This window comes from Odontesthes bonariensis, chromosome 21 (assembly GCF_027942865.1).
Source record: "Odontesthes bonariensis isolate fOdoBon6 chromosome 21, fOdoBon6.hap1, whole genome shotgun sequence".
Classification (NCBI taxonomy): domain Eukaryota; kingdom Metazoa; phylum Chordata; class Actinopteri; order Atheriniformes; family Atherinopsidae; genus Odontesthes; species Odontesthes bonariensis.
Genome location: NC_134526.1, coordinates 27,579,488 through 27,592,688, shown reverse-complemented (window position 1 = coordinate 27,592,688; position 13,201 = coordinate 27,579,488). Strand labels below are relative to the sequence as shown.

At 37.0% G+C, this 13,201-nt stretch overlaps 1 protein-coding gene across 1 annotated transcript in view; it reads left to right on the top strand.

Moving 5' to 3' along the window:
- The first annotated feature begins 2,713 nt into the window (after positions 1–2,713).
- Positions 2,714–13,201, top strand: part of LOC142371076 (homeobox protein Dlx4a-like) — a 36,392-nt gene continuing 25,904 nt past the window's right edge. The window contains exons 1-2 of the mRNA XM_075453668.1: positions 2,714–3,524; positions 6,602–6,798. Coding sequence (XP_075309783.1) covers positions 3,200–3,524; positions 6,602–6,798 — 522 coding nt within the window. The 5' untranslated portion in view covers positions 2,714–3,199. The remainder of the gene's footprint in view (positions 3,525–6,601; positions 6,799–13,201) is intronic.

Here is a 13,201-nt window from a genome sequence, read left to right as displayed (position 1 = left end):
CTGTGATGAACTGGTGGCCTGTCCAGGGTGTACCCCGCCTCTCGCCCGATGACTGCTGGGATAGGCTCCAGCCCCCCCCGCGCGACCTGACCGACAGATTCAGCGGGTATAGAAACTGGATAGATGGATGGCTCTTTTTCTGGTGTATACTGCACTTGCAAAACACAGGAACAAATTCAGGGAGCAATTTCTGCCCCATTCCACCCCGTGTTGCAGTGCCAATTCACTGCTGTGTGTGTAAATGATTGTATATATCTGACACCCAAAAAATTACATCCTGGGTCCTCATTAAACAGGTTTATGATATATTACTTGATTTATGAGAAACATTTACCAATATTACATTTAAGTGTACAAAATTACAACAATCATTCGTTAAAAAAAACCTCACACATGCTAAATGTGAAGTGTAGTAAAAATAGAAATAAAATGTTCACATAATTTCTTAATTTCACTGAATACAAATGCAAATCCTTTTTCATCAACAAATACAAACAAAATAGCAGGTGCTCTGTGTATCTCTTCTGGGAAATTTAGTATTGGCCAGAATGACTGACTGCCCTTGATTTTAAGTACATAATTGAAAAAATGCAAAATAAATAAATAAATAAAACAAGATAAAAAAAGGTGTGCAACTGACCTTAGATTGGATTAACAAAATATTTTGATAAATGTTTGAAGTTACTGAACAAAAGCAACAAATTTCGCAAAGTGTAATAATACACTGGAATAATATTCTGTAAATGTTTATTTGCCCTTTACAGAAGTTTGAGAACAGTCATAGCCTTTGAAAGTTTCTTGTCGAAGCTTCTTGCACTTTTCTGTTGGTGTTTTTTCTACTCTTCCATTCTTCTTTCTTTTTTGGTCAAGACTAATTGGTGTTCATGTTTTTTTTGCAGTCATTCTTTTATACTATTGAATCTGTTCCCACAGTATAAATAGCCTCCTCCATGTTTTACTGTAGGTAGGATAGATGGTTTGTCTTTTGCTAACAAAGTGTTGCGTTGCATTTTCCACAGAGCTCAGGTGTTTCAATTGTCTTTTCAAGATTATACCACAGACTGTGACTCATCTAAAAAATGTTTTGCAAACATTAGTCTATCATTACAGTGCCTTTCTTTCTAAAGTGGTGTCACCTTTGGCCTTTGCCTATGGAGCCATGCTTGACTCAGTATGATACAAGCTGGAATCACCATTTAAGATTTGGTTTTGAGATGGGGTAGTTAAGATTCTCCCAATGCAAAGTATCATGAAAAGGGGACTTCAAAATATCTTTAGCCTTTAGAGTTGTGCATTGATAGCATCTTTGATACTCTGACAGTTTACCTGTCTAAACTATTGTAAAAAAAAAACTCAACTCAAATTTGCGGTAACAATGAAGATACATTTTATATTTGTATTTTTCAGCGTTTAAAAACCTGCTTGCTTACATTGATTCTGACCCTGACAGCAAATATGGCTCTAACTGATTAGAAGTAAAATATTTAGAGCATCAAGTGGACATCTGACATAAAAACATAATAGTGAAATATCTTAAGTAATTAGACACTTTTTTTCTTCTTTACTGGCTACCATATGCCACAAGTTTACCTTACCATGATGGAAGCTTGTGGGCTTTTCAAAGTGATTGCTTTGTTCACAATATTGAGAGTACATTTAATTAAAACAAAGACATCTGGAAAACCCAATAAACTCAATACTCTCTATTAGCATCTGATTTTAGGATAAAAACATACAACGTAAAACATACATATCAGGACTGTACAGAGCTTGACGCACAGGTCTTTGTTTTGTTTGTTTTTGTCTTGGGCTGAATTTAAGAGCAGGCCCACAGTCCGGGATTTCCACCGCAGGAAAATTACAGTGTCCGAGCTGTTGCGCTGCCAAAACCACGAGCTTTGAGTTTGTCTAGAGGGGAGATGTTTGTTGCAGTTGTCCCCCTCAGGTAGGACCACGTGTTGTGGGCTCAGCGCGCACGCCTGTGCGAGGGTGTGCTTTCATTACAACCCTATATTTTTCTTTCTATTTTACATGACAGTTTTAGGAAAGAATGGACGATCTACTCGATTCGCCTCTCTTTCTCTCTGTCTTTCTTCCTTTTTGTCAACCAAAAAAGGGAAACGGTAGAACTGAAATTTTCGTTTAATGATCTATTTTTTTTAAATAAAAAAAAAAACCCAGTTTGGATAATGAGGTCTATGAGGGTTTGTCGGTCTGATCTGCAGTGTTCTGCTTCTGCCGGGCGGGAAGATTTGGATTTGGAGCCAACCTGCCTCTCTGATGTGTCACAGAAGACACCCCCCCCCCCCCTTTTTATATATATATATATATATATATATATATATATATATATATATATTTTATATATATATATATATAAGATATGCTAAGCACCCTATTATGAAATTAGGCACAAACAAATTTTGGCATAAATGACCCTTCATCTACTAGCTTTTTATCGGCTCTACTTATAGTTTGGTCATTTTGCCGATAAATCTCTTTATTTAGACCAGTCAAATTGGTCAGAAAGAAGCGCCTTTGCTCTGTTAGGTACCTCATTCCTCTTCACTGAAAACTTCTTCGGCAGAACCTGAGTTGCACCGGTCCGCAGTCGGTGTCGGTTGTGATTTGTGCGATTCGGTGACGCCATGCAGCCAATGAGCGTAGTGTGTGTGCAAAGTCTAGGCCGACGCACTGTGCGCTCTGAGTAGGCGGAACACACAAATCAGTCCTCTCCGCTGCTCGGTGTCTGTTCACAACTCAGGGGGCTGGTGAAGTTAGACTGACAAAGGAAATAAAATCTACCAACGGATATTTCTACCATATTGACATATTTCTCTGTTAGGAGTTCCTATTTTTGTTCGCTGCAGGTTATGATTTCAGTGTTTCTCTGACACGACTTTTGTCTCTCTCTGTTGGACTCGATGGTTTTGAACAGTGAGCATTTCGTTTTTGGACCCTTCAACTGGGATGGAGTGGAGCGCAAACCCACTTGAATCCTCCACTGCAGCCTTCCCACCTTCTCTCTGAGCTGGAACACAGAGCCGTTTGTCTCCTCTCTAAAAGACTGATGCAGATTTATGGAGAGTGAAACGCTTCTTTGAGAGTCTGCCTACTTTTTAGACATTGATGCTGGGTTGCCTTACGATGACCCCCGCTTGGAGGTAATAGCCGACCACATCACTGCCCCTCGCCCCCAATGATGACTATGAGCTCTATGTCGGACACTTTAGTCCCGACTGATCCTTCCAAATCGGCGTTTTTGGAGTTCGGCGGCCACGGCTACCCCGGACATCAGCAGACTCCCCCGGGTTTGTCCCACAACCATTACTCGGTCCACGGCCTGCACGCCGTCGGGCCCTCGCAGCATGACGGGCCCTTCTCGACCGGAGCATCCTACGGTCGCCCGCTGGGTTACCCGCCTTACCACAGTGCGGTGAGCGCGCACCACCCCGGGACATACTTGCCCTACCAGCACGGGGGTCACGGCGGCGCGCTTGGTCACACAAGACTGGAGGATTCTGGTAGGTTTATGAACTTCGGTTGGAAATGATTAAATTAAATTAACCTTTGTTTCTGAATTCAACCTTAACATAATATGACAGTAAACTATTTACAATAGGACAACAGCGCATCATTTACGTTTAAGTTTTCGTTGAAAGATGTAAAACGATCTGAGGAAATAAAATGTACCAAATGTACCAAATTATCATTTCAAATACACACGTATTTGAAATGATAATTTGGTACATTTGATAATTTGATAAAGGCTCACCCTTTTCGGATAAACACGGCTTCTCCAGACATACACGGGGCATTTAATGCCACAATATGCAATTGATGTGATAATAAATATTGTGAGCGGAAAATAGACTATAAAAAGTCTACGGTTTGAAAAACATCAGAAGAAGCAGCTGAATAATTGGATCCACACGCACGTCGGCTGCAGCGTTGTGTTTGGTGCATTTTGGGAATGAGATTAAGTCCCGCAGACACCGTTGGACTCTCCACCAGAGGCAGGCACCCTGTGGTGTCCCGCAGCGGCCCGCTGAGCTGCTCTGTCTCTTAAACCCAAACCCTACTCATCATACTATCACCCAGCGCAAACAGTGAGGCCTGCTGCCTCACCTACGTGAAGATGAGAGATTTTGAGCCTCCTTTAAAAAATAAAACACCACTAAAAATCCCCACCTGTAAGAAAAATCATTTTACGTCATATTTTTAATTTGTGAGCAATACTGATAATTTCTTTCGAGTCCAACCGTTAAAAAGCACGTATTTTAAAGCTACCAAAAACAGCCAAAAGCAAATGCGATTTTTTTTCTTCAGGACAATATTATATTTGTTCAAAGAGCAAATATCCAGAATACATGGTCAAGTACAAAAAAACAAGTTAACTAATTTAAATGCAAAAATTTGAAGTTGTGTTGGTTTCCTTGGCAAAGTTACTTTTATTATAAATGTATTAGATTTGATTGAACTTTGTATTGAGATTATAATTGGATTGAATTGGACTGTATCTAATTGCTTACTTTCTCTTTACAGCATCCTGAGGTGCCTTTAGTTGTGAATTGGCGCAATGGGTATATAAACAAACTCAAGTGTATTTAATTAATTCATATAAGCTGTGTCTGTCTGTCAAGTTCTATCTTGTAACTATAATTGTTAACAATCCCTCTATATTCAAACTCAAAGATAAAAATGACATGTATACACATCTTATTGTTTCTGAAAAAAATTGAAGTTTTTTGCCATTTCATCAAATCAAAATGTAGTATTTGTATAGATAGTAGTGTATAGATATATTTCATAGATAGATTTAGAGTCAAAGCCATCCATGCATTCATTTCTCTTTTTTAACCTGTATCAGAGCTTAGTTAGCCAGTTTCATAAGATAAAAAGCAGCCAAGAAATCCAAAGAAACACACACACACACGTATATATTTATATATAGCACCAGCAATATAGTTCATGTGAGAGAGAAAGTGTGATAAATGATAGCATAGTTTGGTATATTTACACATATAGGAATTTGATTAAGAACCATTATGTATCATTATGCAAATGACTGAAAATACGAGTGAACTTGCAGTCTAGAAATTTTTCATAGATATGATATTAATGGATACCCCAAATCAGAACTTCCAGCTCTCTTAGTTTGATTTTTTATGACGTGTAAATACTTCCATAATGAAAGTGTATTGACAGGTAAACAGATGGATTTATGGCCATCACAGACTGTATATTCATAAACATAATTCTAAAGGGTTGGCACAGAAAGTCATCCACTTTAAAGCAGAATTATTCACATAAATGACTTTTTGGAAAACAAAATTACCCCTTGATGTCATAACAACAGCTTTACGGTGATCTCAGTTTTTTTTTCTCCCTTTATTAAGTGTTCTGTTTGTTAACAACTTCACATTTGATCATATACATTCGTTTGTGTGTGGGTTAGTCAGGTCTGTGCAGTCCCAAACACAAGTTCCAGACACAAAAGTTAAAAATCCAGTTGTGTATTTGTCAAATCTTTTCCAAGGACTTCCCGGTTTCAAAGTTGGTGCTGCCACTTCAGCTTGCAGGAGCTGCATCTCAGTTACAAAATCTGAGCGTCTTGTGGGGCCTCGGCTTGTCCACAGCTGTTCTCTCCTGCCACTGCAGGCTGTAAGCTCATGTCATAACAAAGACCAGCGTGGGCGAACTTATACACAGTATAACTTTCTCGAGAAAAAAAAAATTAAAAAGCCATCTCGGCTGAGCTGTGTGAATGACTGAATACCTGTAAACCACACCGATTTTGAAAGGATTAGCTGGATTTATTTTGCACACACTGTTATAAATATACAGACTTGTTTTAAACTAGTAAGTACATGTTATAATTTCAATAGTAGCCTGGTCTTAAGTCAACATATGTTCTTGTACACACCACAACCACAAGGTTAAAAATTGACGACGTATAAGCTTGTCTAACTTTATAAGATAACAGTTGCTTCTTTGAACCCAATGTCGATGGCACTTTTGGTTGGATAGAAATATTTTTCTACAAAAGGGTACTCGGTAAAGTTTTTTAAAGGGGGTAAATACAGTTTAAGCAATTTATTTGATTTTTAGCGTGTGGAATCTACTGTATGTATTTTTATACATCACAAATTGAAAATCCTTATTTTTCACATTTCAATATTAGCACATTTTTCTGACAAGATTATCTTATTGTTTTTTTTTAGCATTTTCGATGGTTATTTTATTATCAGTATCAGTAAAAAGTACGTATATGAATTGTGTTGGAAGAAAACGTCAGATGTGAAGATACTAGAAGGCTTATGTGCAAATAAACAAAAAGGGAAAAGTGAAACTTTCACTTTCCTTGAATAAATGTATGGTTTTGTATTTAAATAGAGGCTTGGATACTGGGCAAATTCCAACTTTGCTCCATGAATTTATTTTTAAAATGTATCCATACTAAGCCTTATAGTCCATTAATGTGTTTTATTTTCTTTATTTTTGTGGCATGAAACCGCTCATCAAAAGATTCAGCTCCCTTTGAACACTGAGTCTCGAATTTATTTCAGGAAAATTGTTCTCTCTATTTTCTTCACTATAGAGCACGAAAAGCCCACTGCAGTGATAGAGAACGGGGAGGTGAGGCTGAACGGGAAAGGGAAGAAGATAAGGAAGCCTCGGACCATCTACTCCAGTTTGCAGCTCCAGGCACTCAACCAGCGCTTCCAACAAACGCAGTACCTCGCCCTCCCCGAGAGGGCCGATCTGGCAGCCAAACTGGGCCTTACACAGACCCAGGTAACATAGAAGATAAGACACATATGGAAATAGATGCATAATAAATCAAAGTGGGCTTTTTGTATTATTACACACTGAGAAAAAAACACTCTCCCAACAGTAACCCATCTGTAAATCAGTGAAAAGTTTTGAAGGGAAGCATGGAATAAGAATTGAAATTAATTTCCACATGCATACACAAAAATTTGAAAAATTGAATACTTTATATCAAAGGTATTATAAAAATCATGAAAAAACTATGGAAAAAATTTACTTTTGAAGTTGCTTTCATCGAGATTATGAGCACTTTACAACACCCAAACTTACAAAAATAAATAAAGCTTGATTTACTCTAATCCAAATCAATCACACCTTTGATTGTTTTTCTTTGTTCAAAGTCAAGACAAATTAAAGGCCCTGTTCATTCAGGCATCTGTCGATTTTTGCTTATGGGTGTCACCACAGGTTCTTCCAGTTGTAATTAGAAACTGATACTTGTAGAGATAAATCTAAATGTCATGAGTCACAGATCATGTCATGAAATCAATGCAAAAGACATTAAGCCGATGACACAAGAGCAAAGTAAATTAAACAGGGTGGCACTGAGAGCATGTTTCTGTGGTTGTGGTTAAAATATGCTTTTCTCTGGTCATTTCTCCCAGTCATTACTTTGATTTGGCTGTTTTCCTTCTCTCCAAAGTGCACACACATGCTGTCACAGACTAACATAGGCTTAATGGTGGCCATTTTGTCTGTAATGTGAAGTCAGCGAATCACTGGATCGTGTTTTCTCAACCTCCAGATCATCCTGTAGTTTTTTTTTATTAAATTGGATTTAATATAACTGTAATCCATGTATTTTACATAAGCCATGTCTAGCTGATAACTGACAATAGTAGTAAAACTCTTATTTGGTTGATTAAAGCAGGAACATTTTTTACACTGCACCCAAGTACTCAGCTAACACTCCCCTCTTGACCAGCAAATGCTGCCACTTTTTCTATTTATTTCGCCATAACTTTCTGCTTCTTCTTTACCATTTACAAAAAAACAAACATGTTTTAAATGAGTTTCAATAGCAGTTCCAGAAACTTTCTATCAGGGATTTTTATGTTCATGTTAGCTGGTTACAACTGTTTTATGACTTCATAGAATCGTGGTTGGTTATTTTGTAAATCTCTGACTGTAAACTCTTTTCATGAGAAACTTGTATGTTAGAAAAGTAGGTGAATGAATAAGTGTGGGTGGTTCTTTAAAATAAATTAAAAACTATCTTCTGCAAGGAAGGAATTAACCTTTATTTTGTTAATGAAGAAGCCTTTCGGATGAGAGGTGAAACTTCAAGTCCAGCTGCCCTTATTCAAGCTCTTACCTTAACTTAGATTATTTCTCAACTGCTGTTTGTAGCCAAATTGATATGGGTGATATTCCACTTGCTATTAATAGTATTTACTGTAAATTCAATTTTCTAAGAATGATAGATTTAATTTAAAGTATTTCCAATTAGGTACAATTCAAAAATTGTAAGGTTGCTTAATCTTATAAACTCAAACTACAGAGGCTCACAAGAGGAGATGATACCTAGGCTACTGATAATCTAGTCAATCTTTGCCAGTTAGCTTAGTTGGTGCTTTACCCTGTCATGTCAGGATTTGGCTACTATTTAGTAATACTGAAAAACAAGCTAAAGCTCTTTTTAGGTTATTGTTATGTTAGATCATTAATCAGCTTTTCAGTACTTAACTAGGCTAACTGTGGCTATCTGTCCAACAACTTCTGCCTTCGTACAGCTAACCCTCTTTCTCTGGTAATTTTATTTGTTCTATAGCTGAATTTTAGTTCAAGAGAATCGCTAAAGCTTAGCATGACACAGGTCAAAAAGCAGATTAAAAGGATATTTCCATTTTGTAAAGTGGGGTTGATGTAGCCTTTATGAGTAGTCAGTGTTTTACCTGCAATAAACAGTGAGCCAAACTAAAAATGACTTAGAAGGAAGCTATGACAGGAACAAACTTTACACCATCTAAAACAACTTTCATAGCACTATGAGCTATATTGTGGATTTCCACATCACGTCAGACACGGTCATTTGTGTCATTTAATAAATATGCTCGTTGTTGTGTTTTTGGTCCTCTCGAAAACAAATAAAAAATTAGCGAATGTTAATCAGAATTAAAAGATCATTACATTTTTACATCATTACATCAAACGCCATCTTTGCCAAATTGCTAGTCCACAAATCAGTGGTTGATGTCACAGTCTGTGGATTCAGTTTTGACCAAATACACATGCATCTGAAAACAAATTAATTTCACTCGCACTAGCAAGAACTGAGCTTGTAGACTTTTACTGCTCTGTGTAAAATTACTACGTATACATTACACCTGTCAGAAAGGTGAAAGATTTTGAGTTTGAAACTTTTGAGTTCTGAGCAGGTGCCCTCTCCAAGAACATTATATTGGACTATATATAGGAATAACTTATATGAAATACGATGCTTACGTGTGTATGTGTACTCAGTATACATGAGCAGCTGATCTCATCAATTGAATGGTTCTAATCCCCCATGAATTAAACACTACAGCTATGTTTACACTGGGAGCAAGAGATAATCTGTTCATTTACCTTTGCTTTTTGTGGCAGTAAAGTGGTTTTAATTGTGGTCTACTGCAGTTAATCCTCACAAACATGCTTACTGAAGAAGCACAATACATGCTTATTCAAGAAGCGCAATGTTTTTTTGAGTTACATTGGATTAGAGAAAGTGGGCTTTGACAGATTACATCAAAGTCTTCACAGAATACGAGTCTTGGACTTTAACCACTCTATTATTAAAAGATACATGATAATTATAATTTGATTAATGAAGACACAGTTTTATTTTTTTGGGGATAAAGACTGAACGTAGTCAGCACCAGTTCTAAATTCCCTATTTCTGAGACAGCAGAAAGTAACTTTTTATATAAATCACATAGAATTATAATCATTAACAATCCCCAAATGCACGTCATACATTACAGATGCCAAAATTACTGTAGAGAGACTTCATCGCAGACATAATGAGATGGGATGATCGTTGATATTTGCCAGCTTTCTCTTGACTCAACATGTAAGGGTGTATCACAAAGCAATTAGTGAATAGGTGAGTTTGGTCGCTTTGAAATTTCCAGGTAACCTGTCGAAAATCCCTAAAACTTGCCCCTCATAATGCACCCACTTCAGATGAAACAGTCACCCAAAGATGGGGATAACTTGAATCAAAATCGGGCTGTTTTATGGGTGTTTCATTTATGAACTGTTTCAAAGACAACAACTCAGGTTGTCAGTTTTCACAATTTGTTTTGGTCTGAGTTGCTGCTGCTCACAGCAGCTTTTTAGGGTTGTATTTAATGTTCTTTATAGGTGAGCAGATTTTGTGAGCTTTTGGATAAAACTAAGCTAGCTAGCTAACTCTCCAGTTCTGTTCAGCTAATCTAATGACTCCAGATACTTCTTCGTCCACTCTGCATTGGTGTTATGGACAGTTTTCCAAACACACCTGTTGTAACTTTTTGCTGCCACTTGCAAGCAGTCTAGAAAACATTTAGGAATCTGAATGTTGGTTACACTTGCTTATTTTGGCACTGTTGTTGGTCCTTTAGCTTTAGAATAATTAAGATTGTACTGCGCAGTTATTGTCTGTGCACAGTTCACATGTGCTTCTTTGTTCTTTATTGTTGTAATAAGCTTCCTTTTTGTAATGAAATAGCTTGTGGATCTCTCTCTTCAGGTTCAATCAAACGTATTAACCAATCAACATTCAACCAACACCTTGCGTCAAGGACAACATCCTATTAGCATTACTCTACAGTTAAGAGAGTGGAATTTATCCTGTCATCTAAAACTCAGCAAGAGAGAAATGGTGCATCTCAGAGTCACGGATACTTAAGTCTCTGGCATGCCACATCACAAAATCTTAAAATCTTACCAAAAGACTGCTCTGATATGAAGGATAGGATTTTTTTAAGGCGCCTTTGTTCGATGTAAAAGCAACCACCCTACTTTGCTCTTATTGAAGACGTTCCCAAGTAAAGAGCGATTGATTGACACAAAATGTTTTCAGATTTTTTGTTTGTTTGCTTACAATATATCCGTTGTCACCTTAAAGTTGTTGACCTTCAGTGTTACCCACTTATCAGAGCTATTCTGTTATGTATTTTCAAAATGCAAGAAAGTTGTCTTTCTTAACCAAAGAAATTCATATCTTACCATGGGAGCATCCTTGGTTTCGAGATGCACCTGAAGTCACCTTGAGCCAACTTTTCAGTAACTCTAAGTGGAGTTTATCAACAATAACTTTTAAAGAATTTAAAAAACATATAATATAATTACTCAATCTCCACAGTCATCATATAGTTGTTTCCTTTTCCAATGATTCTCTTTGAGGAAAAATGTGCTTTTGTGTCATGTGATGCTGTAATGAGATGTGCAGATTATTATACATTTAACTGTATAAGTGTTAGGAAATGTCCTACACAGAGTTTCAGAAAAGTTTAGACATTCATTTAATGCTTACTCCAGAGTAATTGTTTTAGAGTTTGGATCACTGTCTCAAATATAGACAACTGCGGGAAAAAACGTACATTATATTTGAAATATAAAACAATGTTTGGTATTGTATTTTCAGGCTTGTTTTTTTCTCTTCTGGTGGTGACACAGTTGATATATGGAGACACAGAACAGCTTGTAGTGAAACATGCATTCAGCTGTAATTAGCCCAGTCTGCAAATGTGCGTACTGTATGTGCTTTATGTATTAGCCTGTGGACATTCCTCGCATACATCTGCACACTTTAGGCCACACAAACACACACGCACACACTTATCCATCCACTCAAACATGTGCAGTCCAAATGGGCATTTTCGTACACATGTAAAGAAACACACACACTTGACGATAGTGATCATACACCACATCTCCATCCCGCCTTCATCCCATTAGGCTGCCAGCCAACCACTGACCACTTTCCATTGAAATTGCAAATGTTCCCAGACGCAGCTGAAAAATGGCACGTAGCACAGTTCAGATGTTTTTCCTCGAAAATCTCTCCATCTCTCACACACACACACACACACGCACACACACCCACACTGCCTGTGGGACTTGCAATTAGAATTTTTTTTGACCGGGATTCAAAATATGTGGAGAGTTTATTTTAATATACTAATGTTCAAACACACATACACACCCACACACTCAGTGGCACCTGGAATGCTTCTTAGCCGCAGTCCTCCCTTAATGTCAGTGTCAATATCTGTGCTCTCATGGAAGCTGTCAGCTCCATGTTGCTGCTGGAATATGAAACCAATAATTACAGTAGAAATCCTCTTACTGAGGCTGCATTAACTTAACGTGCTGTTGATTGATTCCTGGCCTCACAAACATGCTCCACATGCTCACTTTAGGTTTTTGTCTGTAGTGATATACCAGTCCATGTATTAAGCAAACTGTAAGAATTGAAGTGTATTGGCTGATAATTTCACTTCAATTAACTTCACTTCAACTAATTTCACTGTAGCATTTTGATTATTAAAAAGTGTGACCAAACAGTACAACTAAAATAAGAACTTTAGGTTTAAGAAATTGTTTTCAATACTGTTAGAACTGCCTATGCTAAATACAGAAATTGAATAATTTGCGGTATAGAGTTTAAAGAGCAATTACAAGTTTATTACTGAATAACACCACAATGGGCTGTAATTATAATGGTATTCCGCATTTATGGAGTGATAGTTACATTTTACGTATTTGCCACTATCCATTGTAACTTCAAACAGGCTGTGATTGACTTCAACAAATGCATTTGAAGAATAGAGGTCTAATTAAATTTCGAATTTCACTCTCTGTGACGACCTGAGTTTTGAGGCTCGAAAGCTGGGAGCTTTTTTGATTATTGCATAAAGAGATAATTTTTTCCAGATATTCTAAGTCAATTAGATCAAATGTCTCAAATGAGATTTTTTAAAAACAGAATTTAATATCTTCCATAAAACCCCTTCAGCCATCTTCAAAATACTTATAAACTCTCACTATGGAGGAGAAAACAATTTTAGTGCCAGGACTATTTTTTCTCTTTCATCTTTTTCTTTTTTGCTGCCAGAGCCAGAGCATTTTTCTTTTACAGCACAGTTAAAACCTATTTCACACAAAAGTATCCCTATCTGACTGTGTGTTGTTATTTGTGATTCATTCGTTCCTATTGATAGGTTGCCCAAGAGGCACATTCATGTAATTTGATGCACAATTTGCAGACATGGTAGAAACAGTGATGAAAACAGTGATGCTAATTATATCCACAACAGCGTGGCTGAATCATATGTAACACAAAATAATAAATATTATTTGAATTCTGTATGTATTCTTAATATAAAATACTCCAACAGTA